This window comes from Scyliorhinus canicula, chromosome 1, assembly GCF_902713615.1.
Source record: "Scyliorhinus canicula chromosome 1, sScyCan1.1, whole genome shotgun sequence".
Taxonomy (NCBI): domain Eukaryota; kingdom Metazoa; phylum Chordata; class Chondrichthyes; order Carcharhiniformes; family Scyliorhinidae; genus Scyliorhinus; species Scyliorhinus canicula.
In genome coordinates this window covers 109,703,454-109,729,967 of record NC_052146.1, presented here as the reverse complement: position 1 = coordinate 109,729,967, position 26,514 = coordinate 109,703,454, and the positions used below count along the sequence as shown (strand labels likewise).

General features: G+C 46.9%; 1 protein-coding gene across 1 annotated transcript in view; it reads left to right on the top strand.

Moving 5' to 3' along the window:
• The first annotated feature begins 5,995 nt into the window (after positions 1–5,995).
• Positions 5,996–26,514, top strand: part of ppie (peptidylprolyl isomerase E (cyclophilin E)) — a 29,062-nt gene continuing 8,543 nt past the window's right edge. Inside the window, exons 1-6 of the mRNA XM_038797422.1 lie at positions 5,996–6,070; positions 11,617–11,715; positions 12,372–12,415; positions 13,398–13,424; positions 13,895–13,976; positions 25,517–25,620. Coding sequence (XP_038653350.1) covers positions 6,040–6,070; positions 11,617–11,715; positions 12,372–12,415; positions 13,398–13,424; positions 13,895–13,976; positions 25,517–25,620 — 387 coding nt within the window. The 5' untranslated portion in view covers positions 5,996–6,039. The remainder of the gene's footprint in view (positions 6,071–11,616; positions 11,716–12,371; positions 12,416–13,397; positions 13,425–13,894; positions 13,977–25,516; positions 25,621–26,514) is intronic.

Sequence of the window (26,514 nt, the reverse complement as noted above, 5' to 3'; positions counted from 1 at the left end):
TGTAAATCCTGCGGCAAGAAAGGCCACTTTGCAGCGGTGTGTCAGGCCTGCGCAGTTGCCGCTATCGCGCCCGACCTCCCCCCCTTCCTCAGCCGATTGCGCGATGGGAGCCACCGTCCGCTGCTCCTGGGGCCACGTGCAACCAGTGGGCGTCGCCATCTTCTCCCCCCAGGTGGACGTACGGCCAGTGGGCGCCGCCATCTTGCCCCGCCCCCACAACGTGTGCTGCATGGGCGCCACCATCTTCTCCCCCGCAGGTACTTCGGACGCCCCTCGGGACTGGACCACGGGACCCGGGTCGCTGCCGCTACTCGTTGGACTCTTCAGACTCTTCGGACGGTCACCCGCTACTCTCCTCCATGACGCTCGACCAATCCCGTCCTCGCAACCTGGCTACCACTTCAACGACGGTGCTCATCAACGGCCACGTGACCTGCTGCCTACTTGACTCCAGGAGCACCAATAGCTTCATCCATCCGGACACGGTAAGGTGCTGCTCCCTCGCGGTCCATCCTGCCAACCAGCGGATCTCCCTGGCTTCTGGATCCCACTCTGTCCTGATCCGGGGTTTCTGTCTGGTCAAACTCACCGTACAAGGCGTTGAATTCAGCGGTTTCCGCCTGTACGTTCTCCCCAACCTCTGTGCGTCACTTTTACTGGGCCTGGACTTCCAATGTAACCTCCAGAGCCTCGCCCTCAAATTCGACGGGCCCCTACCCCCACTCACTGCTTGCGGCCTCACAACCCTCAAGGTTGACCCTCCTCCCTCTTTGCCAATCTGACTGCAGATTGCAAGCCCATCGCCACAAGGAGCAGACGGTACAGCACCCAGGACAAGACCTTCATCAGGTCCGAGGTCCAGCGGCTGCTTCGGGAGGGTATTATCGAGGCCAGCAACAGTCCCTGGAGAGCCCAAGTGGTAGTGGTTAAAACTGGGGAGAAACACAGGATGGTCGTGGACTACAGCCAGACCATCAATCGGTACACGCAGCTCGACGCGTACCCCCTCCCTCGCATATCTGATATGGTCAATCAGATTGCACAGTACCGGGTCTTCTCAACGATTGACCTGAAATCCGCCTACCACCAGCTCCCCATCCGTAAATAGGACTGTTCCTACACTGCCTTTGAGGTGGATGGTCGACTGTATCAATTTCTTAGGGTTCCCTTCGGCGTCACTAACGGGGTCTCGGTATTTCAAAGAGAAATGGACTGAATGGTTGACCGGTGCAGACTGCGGGCCACGTTTCCGTACTTAGACAATGTCACCATCTACGGCCGCGACCAGCAGGACCACGACGCCAACATTGCCAAATTTCTCCACACCGCATCTCTCCTCAACCTCACTTATAACAAGGAGAAGTGCGTATTCAGCACAGACCGCTTAGCCATCCTCAGCTACGTAGTCCAAAATGGACTCCTGGGGCCCAATCGCGACCGCATACGCCCCCTCATGGAGCTCCCACTGCCTCACGGCTTTCAAACGATGCCTGGGGTTCATTTCTTACTACGCCCAGTAGATCCCAAAATACGCGGACAAGGCCCGCCCACTGATCCAGTCCACGCAATTTCCCCTCACAGCCGAGGCATAACATGCCTTCGCTCGTATTCGCTCAGACATAGCCAAGGCCGGGGTGCACGCAGTAGATGGGACACTGCCCTTTCAAGTAGAGAGCAACGCTTCAGATGTCGCCCTTGCCGCCACTCTAAACCAGGCAGGCAGACCCGTGGCATACTTTTCCCGCACCCTCCATGCCTCCGAAATTCGACATTTGTCTGTTGAAAAGGAGGCCCAGGCAATCGTTGAGGCGGTGCGGCACTGGAGGCATTACCTGGTTGGCAGGAGATTCACTCTCCTCACTGACCAACACGCAGCGGGGCAAGATCAAAAACGACAAAATCTTGCGGTGGAGAATCGAGCTCTCCACCTATAATTACGAGATCCTGTATCACCCCGGCAAGCTCACGAGCCCCCAGACGCCCTCTCCCGAGGTACATATACCAGCGCACAAGTGGACCAGCTCCGTGCCCTGCATGACAGCCTTTGCCACCCAGGGGTCACTCGGTTGTACCACCTAGTCAAAGCCCGCAATCTGCCCTACTCCGTCGAGGAAGTACGGACAGTCACCAGAGACTGCCAGGTCTGTGCGGAGTGCAAGCCGCACTTCTACCGGCCAGATCGCGCGCGCCTGGTGAAGGCTTCCCGCCCCTTTGAACACCTCACGTGGATTTCAAAGGGTCCCTCCCCTCCACCGACCACAACACGTATATCCTTAGTGTGGTCGATGAATTCTCTAGGTTCCCATTCGCCATCCCATGCCCAGATATGACGTCTGCCACCGTCATCAAGGCCCTCGATTCCATATTCGCTCTGTTCGGTTTCCCCAACTATATCCACAGTGACAGGGGACAGCGCCGGCCCTAGGGTTGCTGGCGCCCTGGGCAAGCTGAACTTCGGCGCCCTTCGGGGGGCGGGCCCGAGGCGGGGGGGGGGGGGGGGGGGGGGGGGGCGAGGCGGAGGTGGGGTGGGCGGGCCCGAGGCGCGGGGGCGGGCCCGAGGGCAGACGGAGGGGGGGGGGGGGCGGAGGGGGCCGCCCTGGGGGAGGGCGGCCACCGCGCATGCACTGGTTGGCACCGGCCCAACTGCGCATGCGCGGGACCCGAGTCTCTGGCGCCCCCTAGCACATGGCGCCCCGAGCGACTGCCCGAGTTGCCGGTGCCTTGGGCCGGCCCTGACAGGGGATCCTCATTCATGAGTGATGAGCTGCGTCAGTTCCTGCTCAATAGGGGTATCGCCTCCAGCAGGACGACCAGCTACAACCCCTGGGGAAACGGGCAGGTAGAGAGGGAGAACGGGACGGTATGGAGGGCGTCCAGCTGGCCCTACGGTTCAGAAACCTCCCGGCCTCTCGCTGGCAGCAGGTCCTCCCGGATGCACTGCACTCCATCCGGTCACTGCTGTGCACGGCGACTAACAGTACACCCCATGAACGTGTTTTTACCTTCTCTAGGAAGTCTACATCCGGGATGTCGCTCCCGACTTGGCTCGCAGCTCCAGGGCCGGACCTACTGCGTAGGCATGTCAGGCTCCACAAGGCGGATCCTCTGGTGGACAGGGTACGTCTGCTCCACGCAAACCCCCAGTATGCCTACGTGGAGTTCCCCGACGGCCGCCAGGATACAGTCTCATTCAGGGACCTGGCCCCCTCGGGTGCCGATCCCACTCACACACACCTCCCCACCCACGCGCCACCCTCCCCTCCCCCGGCGCTCCCAGCACCAGCCCCACCAGGTCCATCCCTCGTTCCCCTGCCCACACTAGAGGACATGGAAGATTTCAGCACGCTCCCGGAGTCGTCCAGCCACTGGCCAGCACCAAAAGCCGCCACCACCGATGCCGTCGACGCCGACAGCGCCTGTGCAGACGTTGCCACCATGGCTGTGTCGCTCTCAACGAACCGTCAGACCACCGGTCAGACTCAACCTATGACGGGCACCGGGTTGCAAGATGGACACTTAATTTTTTTCCCTCCCCTCTGTAAATACATCACAGATTATGTATATAGTTCCACGTCACCCCCGCCGGACTCATTCTTAACAGGGGGTGAATGTGGTGATCCACCACTGTGTAAATATGTGTGTGCCTGTATTAGGGGATGTACAGCAGTACCTGTATTACAGGTTGGTCGGTAAGCCCCTGCTGGCTAGCTCCGCCCACAGGGAGCAGTATAAATATTCATGAGTTCTCCTGAGCTGCCATTCTACCAGCTGCAGTCGGAGGATAGACATCTCATGGTAATAAAGCCTCTCTTGTACCGATTCAAGTCTTTGTGTGCAATTGTTAGCGCAACAGGCATGATTGTGACCGTGTTTGAGGAGCTGTTCGTCGTGGGGGGGGGGGGTGGTGGGTGGAAAAGGAGGAAAATCTGTACAAACTGTATAGTTGATTGTTGGGAAGAATGTTTCCCAGGGTGTTTGTTTGCTGTAACCTACTTTGATACAAGTTTGAATAAAATGCGTTTAAACTTCTTATGTTCTAAGAAAGAACAATTTGTCTAATTCCACCTTCCAGCTCTTGGTCTGTAGCCCTGTAGGTATTAGCAGCTCGAGCACAAATCTGATGTTCTTGATTAAAACGCGTTTTTTTTGATTAATAAGGAGATCAGGGGTTATGGGGAAAAGGCCGGGGAATGGGGATGAGGTACAAATCAACCATGATCGAATGGTGGAGGAGATTTGATGGGCCGAATGGCCTAATTCTGCTCCTATATGGGCTAGATTACAACCTTTATCTACTGATTTAGTGAGAAACTTGGGAATATCAGAGAATTTAAAAACTAAGGAAATTTGGCATGTCCACATCAACTCTTACCAACATTTACTGATGCACCATAGAACATACAGTGCAGAAGGAGGCCATTCGGCCCATCGAGTCTGCACCGACCCACATTACACCCTCACTTCCACCTTATCCCCGTAACCAAATAACCGCTCCTAACCTTTATGGACACTAAGGGCAATTTAGCACGGCCAATCCACCTAACCTGCACGTCTTAGGATGCTTTCTCTCTCCAAGTCCAATCTGGCTGCACCACAGCCTGGTATGGCAACTGCTCGGCCCAGGACCGCAAGAAACTTCAGAGAGTCGTGAACACCACCCAGTCCATCACACAAACCTGCCTCCCATCCATTGACTTCATCTACACCACCTGCTGCCTGTGGGCAGCATAATCAAAGACTCCTCCCACCCGGCTTACTCACTCTTCCAACTTCTTCCATCGGGCAGGAGATACAGAAGTCTGAGAACACGCACGAACAGAAGTCTGAGAACACGCACAAACAGAAGTCTGAGAACACGCACAAACAGACTCAAAAACAGCTTCTTCCCGATGTTACCAGACTCCTAAATCACCCTCTTATGGACTGACATCATTAACACTACCACCGATGCCAGTGTTTATGTTAGCCATGATGTGGAGATGCCGGCGTTGGACTGGGGTGAGCACAGTAAGAAGTCTTACAACACCAGGTTAAAGTCCAACAGGTTTGTTTCAAACACGAGCTTTTGGAGCACGGCTCCTTCTTCAGGTGAATTCACCTGAAGAAGGAGCCGTGCTCCGAAAGCTCGTGTTTGAAACAAACCTGTTGGACTTTAACCTGGTGTTGTAAGACTTCTTACAGTGTTTATGTTGTATACCTTGTGTTGCCCTCTTATGTATTTTCTTTTATTCTCTTTTCTTCCCATGTACTTAATGATCTGTTAAGCTGCTCGCAGAAAAGTACTTTTCACTGTACCTCAGTACAAGTGACAATAAACAAATCCAATCCAATCCAATTGATCACAAAAAACATAATTTTTGACCCTGTTTGTAAATGAGGCTTTACAGGTCCAGGTCTGGATCAAGCAGGCAACAGCACTTTTCCAATATGAAGAGGATTGTGGACTATTATAGCACATAAAGAGGCCATATGATTTGTAGAATCTGCACTGGTATTTTGCTCCTCAAAAGCATCAAATTCTAACCCCACTCTTGCTTTAATAGTTCCAATAGGGCTCATTTTCTCTTAAGAATTTATCTTAAGGGTGGCACAGTGATTAGCACTGCTGCCTCACGGCACCAAGGACCCAGGTTCGATCCCGACCGTGGGTCACTGTCACTGTCCCGTGTCGGTGGCACAGTGTTTAGCACTGCTGCCTCACCGAGGACCCAGGTTCAATCCCGGCCCTGAGTCACTGTCCGTGTGGAGTTTACACATTCTCCCCACGTCTGCGTAGGTCTCATCCCCACAATTTAAAGATGTGCAGGGTAGGTGGATTGGCCACGCTAAAAATGCCCCTTAATTGGAAAATTTTCAAAAAATAATTTCTCTTAATACCCTGGGAAGAAAAATATATATATTTTTTCGTAATGGGTCATTTTCAAGTTGGTATCAATGTTTTAAAAAATAACTTTGTATGGAAACCAGACAGTGAGCAAGTGCCCGAACAGCACCTCCTGGGTCAAAGGTGGGAGTTGAAGGGGGAAAGTTCAAGACAAGATGGCGACGACCAAGCGTGTGCTGTATGTGGGTGAGTGAAGCGGGTCAGCCTCGCAATCTCGCTTCTTCAGAGCCTTTCCACACCTGAATAAAATGTCTACATTTTAAATTGGGGTGGATGTAGTGAGCCCGGTGGGAATCCCGCAACCCTGCAGGCTGACAATTCACTTACGCTTCGTGGAATGAGAATATTTTCGAGGAAACCCGGGCCTCTGCGCGATTTTTATTGTTTATTTATTTATTTATTTCAATGTTACACTAAGTTCCAAATAAGCGCCAATCATTCTGACCCACTTTTCAATCTGACAAAGGGCACCTTCCTTTTAAAAGCCGGGTTGAGTCATCTAAAATATGAACTGTTCTAACTAATGCGCCCTTTGGAGATACACAGACAGGTCAAATTATTGGGCTGGGGGTTTGAATAAATAATTATACATAATTTGGTGTTATTAGTATAATAATTAGCAATGTCGTAACCAATAATCGTCCAGGCTATAAGAATATTTATAACCTGCGAAAGACCTCTGTTATGATTATAGGTGACAATTTTGGCAGGTCAGCTTACAGCTACTTATAGTGCCCTCCTGTACTGACTTGTTGGGCTTACTGTCACATCCAGCTGACTCAGGCATTTTGGAGACAGTTTGACTGGATTAGTGGATGGGTTCCTTAATTTTTATACCAGTTAATATCGAGAAAAACACACTACTGTGAATATGTGAAATGTATTTTTTTCAGTGCATGGATTTTTAAACTGTTACATGTTCCATCAGTTTATTGAGTGAGTTAGCGTGTTAGCACATTTCACGATAGAATGGTGGGATGCAACTTTGCGCCTCAAATTAATGTTTAATTTCAGATGAGCTGTGTGAGAAAAGCCATAGTGGGATGATGAGCCATTTTCCCTGATGGGAGGGAACGTTTGCAGGTTGTTTTTCCTTAATGGTCATTCATCATGTACTCAAGGTAGATGCCTCAAAGTTAGCAAATGGTACAGAAAGGAGAATACCTGACTGTCAAAGAGGTGGAATAATAAATTTACAGAATGATTTAGGGCAACAGAAGCCCTAAATCAGAATGTGACAAAGAACTTTATTTTTGTAGCAAATGGTAATGAATTGGAACTTACTGCCCGTGAGGGCGGTGGGAGCAGAAATTATCAATGATTTCAAATGAAAAATGGATGGGAACTTGATGGAAATAAACTTGCAGGGATACAAGTTTATGGGAATGGGATTGACTGGCTTGCTCCATAAGGAGCCACCATAGAATTGATGGACCAAATGGCCTCCTTCTGTGCCATAAATGACTCTTGTTTTTGGAATGCGCAAGTACTGCTGGTGGTAAGGCCTTCTACAAATGCATCTGGTCAAGACAATGAGATCTCTACATCTGTATCTTTAAGTAGTACATGGCCTTATTTAAATTTAATTTTATAACATTTTAGAGTAGCCAATTCTTTTTTTCCCAATTAAGGGGCAATTTAGTGTGGCCAATCCACCTATCCTGCACATCTTTGGTTTGTAGGAGTGAGATCCATGCCGACATGGGGAGAATGTGCAAACTCCACGTGGATAGTGTTCCGGTGCGGGTAGTGAACCCGGGTCCTCTGCACCGTGAGGCTAACCACTGCGCCACTGTACCGCCCTCCTTATTTTAATTTAAGACTGCAGTTCTGAAGACCCATAGTGCCCTTGTAGGTAGGTAAATGCAAGTTTATTGCAGTCATAGAAAACGTCCGCTTTGACTCTACTTTTCCAGCTAGACTTGAAAACGTCAGGCTCAGGCGGCATTGGCCCTCTAATAGCTCTGCCGGAGCAACCCCTATTGTTTTAAAAAAAATTTAGAGTACCCAATTCATTTTTTCCAATTAAGGGGCAGTTTAGCATGGACAATCCACCTACCCTGCACATCTTTGGGTTGTGGGGGCGAAACCCACGTAAGCATGGGGAGAATGTGCAAACTCCACATGGACAGTGACCCAGAGCCAGGATCGAACCTGGGACCTCGGTGCCGTGAGACAACAGTGCCATCCACTGCGCTACCAGGCTGCCCCGCTACCCCTATTGTGATGTGAGGCATGGTCCGGTAATGGACCAGGAACCATGCCAGTTTTGTATCCAGGGAGCCTGTATTCTGCTTCATACCTTGTTTGAACCGCCTGCTCCTCCAATCCATTTTAGAACTGGCAGTATGGTGCAGTGCGGATGTGCGTTCACCGGCTGACATGCATAAATGATCAGAATTCTTCACTAGAGGGGCAGCATGGTGGCGCAGTGGGTTAGCACTGCGGCCTCACGGCGCCGAGGTCCCAGGTTCAATCCCGGCTCTGGGTCACTGTCCGTGTGGAGTTTGCACATTCTCCCCGTGTCTGTGTGGGTTTCACCCCCACAGCCCAAAAATGTGCAAGCTAGATATATTGGCCATGTTAAATTGCCCCTTAATTGGAAAAAAAGAATTGGGTACTCTGAATAAAAAAAAAAGAATTCTTCACTAGTGAATGGGGTATCGTTGTCCGTTACCAGTCACTCCGGTATCCCGTGGATGCTAAATAATTGGCATGGTTTCTCCACTGTAGCTCTCAAGGTGGCAGTGGGCATCCAGTGCACGCCCAGTCACTTGGAGTGTGTGCCTACGAGGACAAAGATACATTAACCCCATGAACAACCCGGCAAAGCAGACATGCAAACACATCCAGGGGTGACCTGGCCATTCCCAGGGATGGAGCGATGCTGACGGAAGGACCTTCTGGTGTTCCTGTAATACTGGGTATCCTTTTACTGCTCTCTCAATGTCGCTGTCAATTATGGGCCACCACACATTTCTTTGCCAGAATTTTCATCTTTGAGGTTGCAGGGTGTCCACTATGCAGGTTCTGTAGGATTGTTTATTGACCCGGCCACGGGATAAGCTTGCGAGCTCCCCATAGGAGGATACTATCCTCCACACTGAGCTCCTGCGGCTTTGTGATGTAGGGCTGCAGCTCTACCCTGTGGCTTCCCTGTAACCCGCTGTGCAGGATGATGTGGTGTAGTATTGCCAACGTGGTACCCTCTGTGTCTATGTACGGATCTATGCCTTATACATGGCCTTATTTTAATTTAATTTTGTTAAACTTTAGAGTACCCAATTATTATTTTTTTTCCAATTAAGGGGCAATTTAGCGTGGCGGATCCAGCTACCCTGCACATCTTTCTCGGTTGTGGGCGTGGGACCCATACAAACACTGGGAGAATGTGGAAACTGCACACAGTGATCCAGTGCCAGGATCGAACCTGGGACCTCAGCGCCATGAGGCAGCAGTGCTAACCACTGCACCACCGTGCTGCCCCTATTTTATATTTAAATGCCAAAGGAAATCCATATGAAGATAATGAATCCCTTTCTTAAGCAGTTGGTAGCTCTTTGTTAGTAGAACCAAATTGGAAGGCTCTGTTTACTCACAGCTTGCTATGTTCCATACACCTTTGCTGATTACGCTCCATTCTGTTCAGCAGTTTTGTTTTGCAAAATGAATCATGTTCTTCTAGAGAAGAGGTATATAATGAGAAACACACTGTTTTGAAGTGTAGTAAATTATTCAGTGCTAAGCTCATGACATTTGACCAAAAATGCTTTTTGTTTGAATGTAAAAAATAATGAAAAATTGCCATTTGGAGATCCTGGGCTGGATTCTCCGGATCCCAGCTGTGTGTTTCTCCGCAGCACGCCATTCGCTGGGAGCAAGAGTATATCTTTCTGCCGCTTGTCAATGGGACTTCCCATTGAAGCCAGCCCACGCTGCTGGGAAACCCGTGGGTAGGGGTGCGCTTCCAGCGGGAAAAGAGAATCCCAACGGCCGGAGAATTCTGGCCATTGTTTTAAAAATGCTGTGATTTTGATTCTCATCTGCTGAATGTTAACCATTCAAATTCATTTGAAGGTGCCTTCAACTATTGTTTGATATGTTATAATATGGAACAAGGTATCGGGCAATTACTTGCTTCTGTATCAGTAGAGAGTTTGAGACTATTTCTTCGGCAAAGGTTTGAATATTCGCAATGGTCTGTTATATTTTCCACTTGTCATGGTACACAGAAAAGACTATGAGCATCTTGAACTTCTGGGTGCTGTCTGTGTAACTAGGTACAGATTTGTTAACACTGAGCGCCATAGTTTCACTTTACCAGAGATCTGGCCTGCTCCTAGCAATCACTTCTTGTTATAAAATTAATATAAGAATGTTGGGGGAAACCTGACTTTTTAAAAGGGGAATTTGTCTGAAAAGAGTGGTTGAGTGGGGTTGGGGAAGTCAAAGTAATATATGATTCTCTAATCCCACAAAAGGTAAGGTGAGACTCTTTAGATGGTAAATTCAAAGAAGTTTTTTATTTAAAGAAAAATATAGTACAGCGTTATAAAATTGAATTATAATGCGCAATAGGCGAGGTGAGTTTGGGTCAAGATTGAAGTCGTTAAGAATAAAAACTCAATGGAAAGACTGAGTGAAGATCAGAGAGGGATATGATTCTCATAGAGAAGATTTTTTTATTCTTGCATGCAATGTGGGCATCACTGGCAAGGGCAGCATTTGTTGCCCATCCCTAATTGCCCTGGGAATGAGTGGCTTGCTAGGCTGCTTCAGAGGGCTTTTAAGAGTTAACCACATTGCTGTGGGTCTGGATTCAGTAAGGGTGGCAGATTTCCTTCCCCAAAGGACACGAGAGAAACAGATGGATTTTTCTGACAATCCACATGGTCATTAGACTTTTAATTCCAGATTTTTTTATTGAATTCAAATTTCACCATCCGCTGTGGCGGGATTCGAACCCCAGTCGACACAGCATTATGCCGGGTCTCTAGATTATTAGTCCAGTGACAATACCACAACACAACAGCCTCCCTTGTTATATCCTAATACTTAATTAAATGTAACCTGTTACAAAAATATTTTAAAAAATTTAGAGTACCCAATTCTTTTTGCCAATTAAGAGGCAATTTGGCACGTCCAATCCACCTTCCCTGTATATCTTTGGGTTGTTGGGGTGAGACCCACGCAGAATGTGCAAACTCCAGATGGACAGTGACCCGGGGCCGGGATTGAACCCGGATCCACGGTGCCATGAGGCAGCAGTGCTAACCACTGCGCCGCCGTGCCACCCACCTCTTACAAAATGACTAAAAGTTTATTATTAATTGACTTGTGCCATCTCATGTTCTGTTACCATCTCATAAGCGTGTCCATGTTCTTGCTACTTGGAGTAAGTAGGCATTCCATTGTTTGAATTTTACCCTTTCACAGGATGTTAACACACTGGCTCGTCTAGCATTGGTTGTTCACCCCAAATTGCCCTTGAGAAGGTGGTGATGAGCTACCACCTTCAACCGCTGCAGTCCACGTGTTGTAGGTACATCCACTGTGCCATTAGGATGGAAGCTGCAAGATTTTGACCCAGCTACAGTGAAGGAATGGTGATCATAATTCCAAGACAGCTGGTGTGTGACTTGGACGGGAACTTGCAGGATCTGGTGTTCAACACAGAAAATCCTTTCTGTTATATTGTTAAATTGGATGTGCATTTGTGTTTCCATCCATAGGTGGCCTTGCTGAAGAGGTCGATGAGAAGGTCCTTCATGCAGCTTTTATCCCATTTGGAGATATCATGGACATTCAAATCCCACTAGACTATGAAACAGGTACTTAAAATTTCCCTGTCTGAAATGGCCAGGTTCAGATTACATGCAAAGTTGGAGTAATAACAAAGTTCTTTGTTACAAAAAAAATCTTTCAACAAAAATGCTACACTTTTCCTGCAAATTTAAGTAATATCTAAATCATTGAATGCAGACACTCTTTTCCAAATTATTAAGCTGAAAATTAAGTCATTTGTAAATAGTTGGTAACAAAGAATTCAGCATGATAAGAACATAAGAACTAGGAGCAGGAGTAGGCCATCTGGCCCCTCGAGCCTGCTCCGCCATTCAATGAGATCATGGCTGATCTTTTGTGGACTCGGCTCCACTTTCCGGCCCGAACACCATAACCCTTAATCCCTTTATTCTTCAAAAAACAATCTATCTTTACCTTAAAAACATGTAATGAAGGAGCCTCAACTGCTTCACTGGGTAAGGAATTCCATAGATTCACAACCCTTTGGGTCAAGAAGTTCCTCCTAAACTCAGTCCTAAATCTACTTCCCCTTATTTTGAGGCTATGTCTCCTAGTTCTGCTTTTACCAGATGCAGTGAGATCTGCTTCTGTGTTACAACTATTGAAATTTGATGCTTTTATGTTGGTATTTCAGGAATAAAGATTATGAAATAAGTAAACATTTTAATTCTTTATTAAACAGAGAAACACCGAGGTTTTGCATTCATTGAATTTGAGAATGCTGAGGTGAGATACTTGCTTTTATCTTTTTTTCAAAGCTACAAAAACCTTTCATACTGGGAATATTAAGAAATATGATTTGGGTAAAGTTGATATAACCACTGATTAAATGTCGTTTTAATTAAAGGTGATCACATAAAAACATTAAGTATCCTGTGACCGAAATACTTGAATGTCAGCTGTCAAATATTAAATTTGTTTAGACTACGGCAGCATGATGGTGCAGTGCTGCCTCACAATGCCAAGGGCCAGGGTTTGATCCCGGCTCCGGGTCACTGTTCGTGTGGAGTTTGCACATTCTCTCTGTGTCTGCGTGGATCTCACCTCCACAACCCAAAGATGCAAAGGGTAGGTGGATTGACCACACTAAATTGCCCTTTAATTAGAAAAAATAGAATTGGGTACTCTTAAATTTAAAAAAAATAAAATTGTTTAATCTAAGTGATGCAATGAATTGATCTGTTTTAGTCTTTATTCATTGTTGGTATAAAATGTACTGAAAGGCCAACAAGGCTTTCTGTGGTCCTTATCCTTATTAACATCGATATATTTAGTACTCTGAGACAATTTCCAGGAAGCTTGAATGACAATAGGTCTCTAGTTCCATGTTCTGAGGAGGGTAATCATTAGTCAGGGCTACTGCTTGTAATTGTTGATCAGTGGACAACATTTGGAAGGTGTGGATTTTGAATGAGGACTTGCCTGTGCCCTGTCATTTGCACTTTGCTCCCATAATGTCTCTAACATGCACACATACACAAACTCACTACAGGAAGCTAGAAGCTTTACATTTACATTAAAATCACTGTGGAGATCATTTGGTCTTCATTCATTTTATGTTTAATGGCAGTATCTCATTCACCTGTTATGTCCCCAGTGTGATTTACAGATTTCTACCCAGGGTGCACTGAGCATGCTGAGTTGATAATGGAGTTGAGTGCATTGTGCTGTTTATTGACAACTTACAACCTTTCACTTTTTCTTCCAGGATGCTGCAGCTGCCATTGATAATATGGTGAGTGGCAGGCAGTCTGGGAAAAGGGGGCAAACTGGCAGCTTTAAACCATTTTATAATAAAAAGTGGCATCTCTTTGTAGTAATTGTGAACAAAGTTGGATTCTTGAAAACCCAAGTCATATTGTTTATAAATACTAAACTGAAATGACAATGCTAACTGAAGAACCAGGGTATAAAAGGTGAGTATGCCATAATGAATAGTGGCTTAATATCATTTATCTTCTTCGGTTTATTGCGGAGTCTGCGCGTTCTCCCCGTGTCTGCGTGGGTTTCCTCCGGATGATCCGGTTTCCTCCCACAAGTCCTGAAAGATGTGCTGTTAGGTAAATCAGACATTCTGAATTCTCCCTCTGTGCACCCGAACAGGTGCCGGAGTGTAGCGAAAGGGTATTTTCACAGTAACGTCATTACAGTGTTAATGTAAGCTTACTTATGACATTAATAAAGAATATTATTATTATTTATTAGAATGAATCTGAACTTTTTGGAAGGACAATACGAGTAAATCTGGCAAAACCAATGCGAATTAAAGAGGGATCTTCAAGAGCAGGTGAGGAATAAGAATGGCCTTTATAAACCTGACACTTGATTGTTGACCCATTGGCTCATACAGGCTTAATGATAGTGAGCAGTTTGACTGGTCAAGGAAGATCCCAGGAACAACCTCCAGCTTGACGTAGTGATTAAGTGAAGAATTGCTGAAAATAAAAGCCCATGTTTTAGGGGGTAATATATTGGCATGGATAGAAGTTTGGCCAGCTAACAGGAAACAGAGGTTAGGAATAAAAGGGTCGGTTTCAGGTTGGCAAGATGTAATGAATGGTGTGCCACAGGGATCAATCAGCACTGACACCTCAACTTTTTACAATGTATATCAATGAGCTGGATGAAGGAATGGATGGGGTACTTGCCAAATTTGCTGTTGACACAAAGATAGGTAGGAAGGTAAGTTGTAAAAAGGACATAAGGAGGCTACAAAAAAATATAAATGGGTTAAGTGAGTGGGTAAAGATCTGGCAAATGGAGTATAATGGGGGAAAATGTGAAATTGTCCATTTTGGCAGGAAGAATAAAAAAAGAAAAATGAAAATGAAAATCGCTTAGTGTCAGGAGTAGGCTTCAATGAAGTTACTGTGAAAAGCCCCTAGTTGCCACATTCTGGCGCCTGTTCGGAACATATTAACTAAATGGTGAGAGATTGGAGAGCTCTGAGGTGCAGAGAGAGCTGGGTGTCCCAAGTGCATGAATCACAAAAGGCTAATCTACAGGTTCGACAAGTCATTGGGAAAGCTTTTAAACATTTTTTCCAATTAAGGGGCAATTTAGTGTGGCTAATCCACCTCTACTGTACATCTTTGGGTTGTGGGGGTGAGACCCACGCAGACATAGGACGAAGGTGCAAACTTCCTAGGACAGTGACCCATGGCTGGGATGGAACCTGGGTCCTCGGCGCCATGAGGCAGCAGTTCTAACCACTGTGCCACCGTGCCACCCAGTCATTGGGAAAGCTGATAGAATGTTATAATTTATTGTGAGGGGAATTGAAGAGGGCTCTTTTAGATATTAAACGTTACATTGGATTCAGTTTTAAAAATCTATGTTCCTGGGCAGCACGGTGGCATAGTGGTTAACATCATTGCCTACGGTGCTGAGGACCCGGGACCGAATCCCAGCCCTGGGTCACTGTCCGTGTGGAGTTTGCACATTCTCCCCGTGTCTGCGTGGGTTTCACCCCCACAACCCAAAGATGTGCAGGGTAGGTAGATTGGTCACTCTAAATTGCCCCTTAATTGGAAAAAATAATTGGGTACTCTAAATTTATTTTTAAAAAACTCTAGGTTCCTTATTTACCAGAGAAATTAAAATCTTCTGTTCTGACTGTGAGAGACAGGCTTCCAGTTTGTAAAAAGACACCATAAGGACATGATCTGCCAGTAGGGCCAGCTCTCAGGCAGGAACTAGCCTGAGGTTTGTATAACAATGTGGGGCAGACTACCATTGCGTTGGCTTCTGGGTGTCTGCCAATAACGATAGGGAGGGTTGATGGATAGCTACACACCAGATATCGGACCACCGATATCATTAATTGCAAGACAACATGCGTGCCTTTGTATTTATTGGATAGTTTAGTTAAACATGCGGACCTTTGATGTGATTGGTTAATTATTCTAATATACAATGCATGATGTAAACCTAATTGATAGTCACGACTGGACATAACAGACTACAGTAGTAACAAGTGATTTGGTATATGCTAATTTTGTAACTTAAGGTGAAGTATAACTCTCTGTACAGGATGGGTAGTGGGTCTATCTGGTGAGCGAGCTGCATAGGCCACCAGCCCAGTTATAACTATAATAAAGCTTAGTTCATAATGCCACGAGTCTTCATCTGGTCTCTCATGAGTGTGAGGGTGAAGTCCACTTCAGTCGAATAGCTGTACAATTTTCTCCACTACAGGAATTGAATATAAATGTAGAGACGGAGTGGATTGGGGGAGTAGCTGCAGCTTATTATCCCAATATCCATTCCTGACTTGGACTCGCATCAACTAATTTTTGGATGGGATTTAAACTCTTTATTAGATCTGAGGTGGATCAACCTCGGCCCAAGTCGTTGGCTGCATCGGGGTAGCGAAGGCGTTGATAGACTTTATGGAGCAGTAGGGGAGGGCGGGGTGGGGGATGATGTCTTCTGTCATTGAGGGATATGTCAGGTTTAACAAGAACAAATCTGTCTTGCCCTCCACGTTATGGGAAGCCCTTAACGTGGTTATTAGAGGGGAGATAATTTATAAGGCACTTATGGGAAGGAGTGCGAGAGTGGAATGCCAGAGGCAGGTGGATTCTATCCTGAGGTGGACCATCTGTACTCGCTTGACCCTACCTTGGAGTTGCTGGTGAGCAGGAAGAAGCTGCAGACACAGTTTTGAACTGCTGTCAACAGGTAAGGTGGTGGGCCAGCTGCAGTGCTCGAAGTGGGTATTCTGCAAATATGTCATCTTTTAGCCCATAAGCTGAGGCGGCAAGGGGCCTCCCGTGAGATCATACAGATGAGGGATTCGAGTGGCAGTTTGGCTTCCGCCCTGGGCAAAGTCAACGCAGCTTTTGAGACATTCTACAAGAATCTTTATAGGTCGGAGCCCCCGGAGGAGAGTTCGGATATGGCTGACTTTTTAGATGGGTTGTCCTTCCCATGGTGGAGAGGGAGAGAAGAGAGGAATAGGAGGCCCTGTTAAATCCTGAGGAGATATTGAAAGGCATTGGATAAAGCCCCCAGTCCTTTTTTTTTTTTTTGAAATAATTTTTATTGAAAAATTTTGAATTTATACAACAATAACGCACCATAGTAAAATACCAAAAATAACAATAATATTAACAATCATAAACATTCGCCCCACCTCCATGAACAACACAGCATTTTAACAACAATGCAAATTAACACAATATAAAGTTACAGAATAGACACTACAATAAGGAACACCCCCCCCCCCCCCCCCCCCCCCCCCCGGGGTTGCTGCTGCTATTGACCAAGTTGCCTATCTTTGAGCCAGGAAATCCAGAAAAGGCTCCCATCGTTTATAGAACCCTTGTATTGATCCTCTCAGGGCAAATTTGACCCTTTCTAATTTTATAAATCCCGCCATGTCACTGATCCAGGTCTCCACACTTGGGGGCCTTGCATCCTTCCACTGTAGCAGAATCCTTCGTCGGGCTACTAGGGATGCAAAGGCCAGGACACCGGCCTCTTTCGCCTCCTGCACTCCCGGCTCTACCGCAACTCCAAAAATCAGGAGTCCCCACCCTGGTTTGACCCTGGATCCAACCACCCTCGACACTGTCCCCGCCACCCCCTTCCAGAATTCTTCCAGTGCTGGACATGCCCAGAACGTATGGGCGTGGTTCGCTGGACTCCCCGAACATCTGGTGCACCTGTCCTCACCCCCAAAGAACCTACTCATCCTAGTCCCGGACATGTGGGCTAAATTGGATGAGACTAAGCCTCGCACATGAGGAGGAAGAGTTGACTCTCTCCAAGGCATCCGCCCAAGTCCCGTCCTCTATCTGCTCCCCAAGTTCCTCCTCCCATTTAGCCTTCAGCTCCTCCACTGACGACTCCTCCACCTCCTGCAATACCTTATAGATGTCAGACACCTTCCCCTCTCCGACCCACACCCCCGAAAGCACTCTGTCCATCGTCCCCCGCGACGGCAGCAGAGGGAATCCCTCTACCTGTCGCCTAGCAAACGCCTTTACCTGCAGGTATCTGAACATGTTCCCCTGGGGAAGGCCAAATTTATCTTCCAGTTCCCCCAGGCCCGCAAACCTCCCGCCAATAAACAGGTCCCTCAATTTGCTGATGCCCGCCCTTTGCCACCCCCTAAATCCCCCATCCTTGTTCCCCGGGATGAACCGATGGTTGCCACCCAGTGGAGCCTCCATCGAGCCCCCTGTTTCCCCCCGATGCCGTCTCCACTGTCCCCAGATTCTTAGGGTCGCCGCCACCACCAGGCTCGTGGTAAACCTCTTAGGGGAGAGCGGCAACGGTGCCGTTATCATGGCACCCAGGCTCGTACCTCTACATGACGCCATCTCCATTCTTTTCCACGCCGCCCCTCCCCCCTCCACCACCCATTTACGCACCATTGACACATTGGCTGCCCAATAGTACCCCAGAAGGTTGGGCAGCGCCAGCCCGCCTCTATCCCTCCCTCGCTCCAGGAACACCCTCTTCACTCTCAGAGTCCCATGCGCCCACACAAAGCTCAGAATACTGCTAGTCACTCTCCTAAAGAAGGCCCTGGGGATAAAGATGGGCAGGCACTGAAAGAGGAACAAGAACCTCGGAAGCACCGTCACTTTGACGGACTGTACCCTCCCCGCCAACGATAATGGCAGCATGTCCCACCTCTTGAACTCCTCCTCCATCTGATCTACAAGTCTGGTGAAGTTATGCTTGTGAAGAGTCTCGCAGTCCCTGGCCACCTGCATCCCCAGGTACCTAAAGCTCTCCCCTGCCCGCCTAAGCGGGAGCCTACTAATTCCTTCCTCCTGGTCTCCAGGGTGCACCACAAACACCTCGCTCTTGCCTAAATTTAATTTATAACCTGAAAAGGTCCCAAACTCAGCTAGCATCTCCATCACTCCCGGCATCCCTCCCACCGGGTCCGCCACATACAGTAACAGGTCATCGGCATACAACGACACCCTATGTTCCTCTCCACCTCGCACCAAGCCTCTCCACCTCTCTGAATCCCTCAACGCCATCGCCAGCGGCTCGATTGCCAGTGCAAACAACAAGGGGGACAGGGGGCAACCCTGCCTGGTCCCTCGGTAAAGCCGGAAGTACTCCGACCTCCTCCTATTCGTGGCCACGCACGTCATTGGGGCCTCATATAGCAGCCTTACCCATCTAATGAACCCTTCACCAAATCCAAACCTCCCCAACACCTCCCATAGGTACCCCCACTCCACTCTATTGAAGGCCTTCTCCGCATCCAGTGCCACCACTATCTCTGCCTCCCCCTCAATCGCCGGCATCATGATGACATTCAACAATCTCCGCACATTTGTGTTCAGCTGCCTTCCCTTCACAAGACCTGTCTGGTCCTCGTGCACAACCCCTGGCACACAGTCCTCTATCCTGGTGGCCAGGATTTTTGCCAGGACCTTAGCATCCACGTTGAGGAGAGATATGGGCCTGTATGAACCACACTGCTGGGGGTCCTTATCCCTCTTTAAAATTAACGAGATCAGCGCCCGCGACATCGTCGGGGGCAAAGTCCCCCCTTCCCACGCTTCATTGAGTGTCCGCACCAGCAAGGGGCCCACTAGGTCCACAAACTTTTTATAAAATTCCACCGGGAACCCATCCGGCCCCGGTGCCTTCCCTGACTGCATCTGCCCGATCCCCTTAACTAGCTCCTCCAGCTCAATCGGCGCACCCAACCCCTCCACCTTCTCCTCCTGCACCTTCGGGAAAGAAAGCCTGTCAAAGAACCTCTCCATTCCCCTCCTCTCCCCCGTTGGCTCCGACCGGTACAGTTCCCCGTAAAAGTCCTTGAAGACCTCATTCACCTCTACCCCCTTCCGCACCTCATTCACCTCTACCCCCTTCCACACCACATTCCCACTCTTGTCTCTCACTCCAGCAATTTCCTTATCCGCATCCCGCTTGCGGAGCTAATGAGCCAGCATCCTACTCGCCTTTTCACCATGTTCGCATACTGCCCCTTGTGCCTTCCTCCACTGTGCCTTCGCCTTTCTACTGGTCAGCAAATCAAATTCAACCTGCAGGCTGCGCCTCTCCCCCAACAGTCCCTCCTCTGGTGCCTCTGCATACCTCCTGTCCACCTCCAGCATCTTTCCCACCAGTCTATCCCTCTCACTCCTCTCGCTCCTCTCCCTGTGTGTAAAGCCCCCAGTCCTGATGGGTTTCCCATCGAATTCCACCAGAGGTTTGTGGGTCAGTTGACTTAATATTGGACATGTCTTTGAGCCGAGATTCATTGCCCACTGCACTTGCACAGGCTTCTATTTCTCTTATCCTGAAGAAGGACAAGGACCCCACGGAATGAGGGCCATATCGCTTTTGAACGCAGACGCCAAACTGCCAGCCAATGTGTTGGCAATGCGATTAGAGTCCTGCCTCCCAGAGGTGATTATGGAAGACCACACAGACTTTGTCAAGGGTCAGCAATTGTCGGTCAATATACTACGGTTGTTGAATATTGTTCTTTTTCGCCTTCTCCAGTGCCCGAGGCAAAGGTAATTGTATCCATGGATGCCGAGGAAGTGTTTGAAATGGTGGAGTGGGAATATCTTTGAGATCCTTGGGAGGTTCGGTTTGGGGCACAATGTTTATTTTGTGGGCTTGACTATTGTGTAATGCCCCCATGGCAAGTGTCTGCACTAATGCTTTCAGCTCGTGGTATTTTTTGTTGAATGGTTACAAGACAGGGGATTCCACTATCTCCGCTTTTGTTTGCCTTAGGGATTGCAAAGTTGGCCATAGCGTTGAGATCTTCCGATAAGTGGAACAGGATAAGGCGGGGAGGTAGAGATTATAGGGTGCCTTTGTATGCAGATGACCTGCTCCTTTATATTACGGATCCATCTCCACTATGGATGAGATAATGAAGCTACTTAGGAGTTTTGGCTCCTTTTCGATATAAGTTGACTCTGGATAAGAGCGAATAGACTTTTCCCCCATTTCCCTTGTCACCATTATCCTCCCTGTTAAGGAGGATTCTGTCTTTAGTTGGAGCTGTTGGGGGAGTATTCCGGGTAGCTTTAACCAGATGTTGTCAGAGGAGTCGGCCCCGATGGATGATGTGAAGGCAAATTGGGAGGGAGAATTGGGACCTATTTTGGATGAGTTGTGGAGTGAGGCCTTTCACAGGGTAAACTCCACACCCTCCCGTGCACAGCTCGGCCTGATCCAACTTCAGGTGTTGCGTAGGGTTCATCTGGTCGAGGCTCGGATGAGTGAATTCTTTTCAAGAGTGGAGAGACAAGTGTGGGCGGTGTTCTCGGTGGCCAGCTAACCACGCTGGTAAGTTGTGGTTGCGTCCTAAGTTGCTAAGCTTTTGGGTCTCCCTTAACACCATGTCGGTAATAAATATTGAACTGGAGCTTTGCCCTTTTGTGGCCATTTTCAGGGTATCTGATTCAGCGGTGTTGCACACTCTAACCAGTGCCTTAGCTTGGTTGGGTGACCTTATGGAATTTTTGCATTTGGAGAAGGTCAGATACACTATCAGGGGGTCAATTGAGGGGTTCTATCTGAGATGGCAGCCATTCTTTTCCTTTTTTAAAGAGTTGGTTACCGTCCTTTGTTAGGGTGGATGGGGTTTAGTTTACTGTTGGGAGGTGGGTCTTTGGATGTGATCTGTACTGTTGGTTGTGCTTCTTTTATAATGTAACTTGTAACATCTGTTTTTATATGGTTATATTGTTAAAACTGAAAAATCTACAAGAAAAATGTATTTTTTAAGAAGTAGGGAGGTTATGCTTCTGTTGTATACAATATTGGTCACCTTATTTAAGGAAAGATGTAAATGTGTTGGAAGCAGTTCAGAGAAGGTTTACCAGACTAATACCTGGAATTGGGTGGGTTGTCTTATGAGGAAAGGTTGGACAGGCTAGGCTTGTATCCGCTGGAGTTTAGACGAGTGAGAGGTAACTTGATTGAAACATAATAGATCCTGAGGGGTATTGACAGGGTGAATGTGGAGAGGATGTTTCCTCTCGTGAGAGAATCTAGAACTAGAGGTCACTGTTTAAAAAGAAGGGGTCACCCATTTTTGTGAGGGCCACGAAGAATCCAGCACGAGTTTGTAGAATCGAAAGAAATAACTTTATTTACAATTCCATATATACAACAGCAGCAGTACTCCACCACTACTCACTCCTCTCTAGCTGGTTCCACACTGGCCAGCTCTATTTATGCAGGGACCTGCTAATGATTTCTCCGCCCCCCCCTCATTGGGGAAGCTCATACTCACCAAAGATTGTGGGATTGCCGTTAGTCCCCAGCCAGTAGTAATCAGCAGGCTATAACACCTACTTAAAACTGAAATGAGGTGAGATATTTTCTCTGAGGGTCGTGAGTCTTTGGAACTCTCTTCCTGAAAAGTGGTGCAAGCAGAATCTTTGAATATTTTTAAGGCAGAGGTGGACGGATTCTTGGTAAGCAAGGGGGTGATAGGTTGTCGGGATGGGTGGGAGCAGATTTGAGGTTACTATCAGATCATGCATGATTTTATTAAATGGCGGAGCAGGCTTGAGGGGCTGACTGGCCTCCTTATTGATATGTAAAGGATTATGTGAAACTCTGATGCTGCAATAGTTGAATAGCTGTCAGCACTGTAAAGCTGCAGGTGCAAATAATGGCTACTTAATCCAGCTGTTGGAGGGCCCTTGGTGTCTGTGCAGAAATCATGTCAAAGGAATCAATTCCTCCAGCAGGGAGGTGGAAATTTGGTCAGGAACATAACAGAAGACAGATGTGATTTAACAAAAATTAAACTTTCTGGTATTTTCTCATTGCTGTTTATTTGAACTGATTGTGAATAAAAATGGATCTGAACAAAAGCTGACGATTTTAATAGATGTTGAATCCTTTGAGAGTAGCATCTTTGCTCATTCTGAAACAGGGTACTGTAGAATAAAGACAAATAACTTTTCACACCATGTTGTCACTGTGTGTGATTATTCGCTTAAACCTGTGTTTGTGGCGTGTCCAATCCAGTTATGAAGGACTCATTGTGCAAGATCAGTCCATTGCTAAATTGCAAGCACGTCTTTTCAGTAAGGACAGAAGAATAGAAAATGGGAGACATGGTGTTGAAATGATTTATTGGAGGAGCAGCTGTACATCTGATGTGATATGTTCAAGTGGATGGGTATAGTAATTGAGGTTATGAAATTAGATTCTACCACATTGGGAGGAAAATGGATTAAAGACACAGGGCAATTATGCAATGCTAAACTGCAGTGTAGGTTAATTTGCGGATTCCACCCTTGCTGCTTCACGTGTTAATAAAAATTAATACCTCACTTTTTTCCCCTTCTTTCCCTCTATTTCCATTTACTCCATGCTGAATTCTCACTGTTGCTCACTGATTTAAGCGGCTGCTAGTAATTACAGGCTGCGTGACCACTCTGAAGCAGTGTTTATTTTTGTATAAAGATTTGTAGGCAATTGTGACCTAACGTTGCAGAGAACCAACACTTGCGGGGGATGGAAGTTTGATCCACTGAATTTCCGTGCAGTACCTGTGGTGGGATTCAGACTATGGACTCCAATCGAGATATTTCCAATCACCCACGAGGAGCATTAGAAAAAAAGTCAGTTGTGTGGTGAAAATTACATGGGGAGATGATCGAGGATGTTGGTTAGGAGATGGATACAGCTTAAATAAATGGACAAATTAATCAACAGACTAAGCAGATTTTGAGGTTTTACAAACTATTATACTTATTCTGTACCTAAAAGGTTTTATTACAAGTGTGATGCAGGTTGATAGTTGCCGCTTTTTTGGGGAGGCGGTAGGATAGTGGGAATGTCATTCAACTAGTAATTCGGAGGTCCAGGTGAATGCACTGGGGATGTGGGTTCAAATTCCACCAGGGCCATTTCCTTAATAAATCTGGAAAATAACACCAGTCTCAGTGAAAAACCCATCTTAGATCACTTAAAGTCCTTTAGGGAAAGAAATCAGCCATGCTTACCCAGTCTGGCTGACATGTGACTCCAGACCCACAGCAATGCGGTTGACTCTTAACTGCCCTCTGAAATGGTCTGGCAAGCCACTCAATTCAAGGGCAATTAGGGATGGGCAACAAATGTTGCCCTTGCCAACGGGGCCCACACCCCATGAATGATTTGTGGCTGCAGCAGAATTTGTTTCTGGAGAGCCTCCAGGTAAAGCCATGTAATTCACTTTCCCAGTGCACTGTGGATCCATTAAGCTGGGAATCAACATTTCACAATGGTTTAACAACAATAACAGCTTACATTTACATAGCACCTTTAATGTAGAAGAACCTCCCGCAGTGCTTCACAGTGGTGTGTTAATAAAACATTGGATACTGATCAGGGAAGATAAGTGAGGATGAGGTGCCCAAATGATGAAAGTGAGAATTTTAAAGGAAGAGAGGGTGGAGTGGAGGCAGATTGGTTTAGGGAAATAATTCTCTAACATGGGACTAACATGGCTGAAGGTACAGTTGCCAGTTGTGGGATGAAGAATGGAGACAACAGAGGAGTTAGAATGATTGAGGAGAGATTTAAAAGAGCTGCTGGCAATTTTAAATTAGAAGCATTTGGGAGCTGGAGTTTGAAAAGTGAGGAAAGGAGTGGCAGGGGGATTAGGTAAAGGAGCAGCTTTGGAGGAATGGAAAATTACAGATGGTTGTGATGGAAGGCTGTTTAGAAAACCACTGGAAAAGTGGAGCCTGAAGGTAACGGGTTTCAGTGGTAGGGGCAAAAATGTCTGATAGGATTCAGTAGAGTCAACATACATTTATAAAAGGGAGTACATGTTTGACAAACCTGTTGGAGCTTTTTGAGGATGTAATTTGCAGAATAGAGAAGGGGGACTCAGTGGATGTGGTGTATCTAGATTTTCCGAAGGCTTTTGAGGTTTCACATGATGTTATAAAGCAAAACCAGAGCACAGGGGATTGGGGGTAATACACTGGCATGGAGTGCCAATTAGCTAATGGATTTAAACAGAGTAGAAATAGAATCCAATGCCCGTTCACTGGTACAGAGTCGAAATTGGGTCAGATGGCTTTGGTCTTTGTTTAAATGGATGAAATTGTGATTCAAACAAAATGGCTGTCCGACAACGTGTGTGAAAACTGAGGCAATGGAAACCACTGGTGCACATGTGGAAGCTGACTCCATTTCTGCATTTAGATTTGCATGGCAGCTAAGGATAGTCTGGGTGGGATTGCAGGGCTTTGGAGTTAATGAAGGTAAGCTATTGCTGGAGATGCTGCGATTATGAGTAGGATAGATAATAATAGAACCAAACCAGGGCAGTTTCACTAAACCAGAGACTGGAAGAGAGATATTTTGAGAAGGATGCTGCGGAGAGATTGAGAATGAATATTGCACTATGGTTACAGTGACAGAAAACGAACATCATTAAGGTAATTCTGAGAAGCTGCAAAAACTGGTTACAGAGATTCAGGCAGGGCGTTGCAGAAAAGATGGGCACAGATTTGGAAAGTACCAACATTGAGGAGAGTTCTTGCTGCGGAAAGGAAAGTTGGAGATGGACTTTTGTTTGTAACAATAGAGGTGCCTTTTTTTTGAATAAAGGAGTGATGGCAGTGATTCTGATAATGAAACAGCTTTAATGCAGCAGCACCAACAGGCGCAGTTTATACTATGAGTACACGTGGGCACTTAAAAGTTAATTTCCCTGTTGCCATTGCCTGACCAAAAGAGATTTTGGTGCATTTTGAAATGGAAATTGTGACTGACCTACCAATTTTACTAAATGATAACTATTTATCGATAATATAAATGACCTGAGGCTTTTGAGTGAAATGTAGAGTGTCTGCTTCTTTCCAGTGTGGTCAGATGATGACTGGTTAAAGAAATTTGCTGGGAAGACTTTAAAAGAGAATGAAAATGAAGAGCAAGGAGGAGATGATGGAAACACACAAACACAGGAGGTGAGACTTTTTATGCCTTGTGCTCCTGTGAAATGCCTTGGAGCATTTCCCCATGTTGGAGGTGCCATGTAAATGCAGCTTGTGGTTGCAGTTGAGCAGAATTCTGCTGCACGTTAATGTTTATTTTGATCCCAGAATGACCTAGTTTAATGCCTATGGTATGTTTGAAAGACAAAAAAAAGACTGACATAATCCTGCACCTCTGAGATGTGGGTTCAAATGCCACCCTGACTGATGGGTTCAATACCTGCTTTATTGTCAGGAAAGGTCCTATATGAAATGATTAACCGGGTTTAGGTGGTTATCGATCCAAAATACGACAATGTCCATATTTGGCAATCTTGCTCCGAAAGGTGTGGGAAATAGAAATGCCAATCTAGTATGGAGAATTGTTTTGAAGGTGAGATCTGGGCACTCTGTTGCTGGGACAAATTAGGAGAAGCTTGGTCTTTGTTTACCCAATGGTGACACCATGGGCATGATTCCGCCCCCCTCCCCCTGGCATATTTTGCGGAGGAGGCCCATCATTGAGTGTTGGCAGGATCTTCCCAGCCCACCGCTGTCAACGGGTTTTCCTGTTGTTTGCAGCCTCTGCGTCCAGGGACCGCCGGTGGGATGGTCACCATCAGCAGGACTAGAAGATCCCGTGGAGGAAATGGCCGGAAAATTTCAACACTTGTGCCTAAAATTAATAATAATCAGTTTTTCCAAACTAATCATTCAGGGGCTGGTTTAGCAGTTTAAACAATTTGCCACGTTATACCCAATTAATCACTTATCTCAAATATTGTGTAGGTTACAGAACGGAGCATTTAAAAAGTATAATGCACGCAACATCACATAGTTGGTATAGCACAGTGGGCTAAACAGCTGGCTTGTATTGCAGAACAAGGC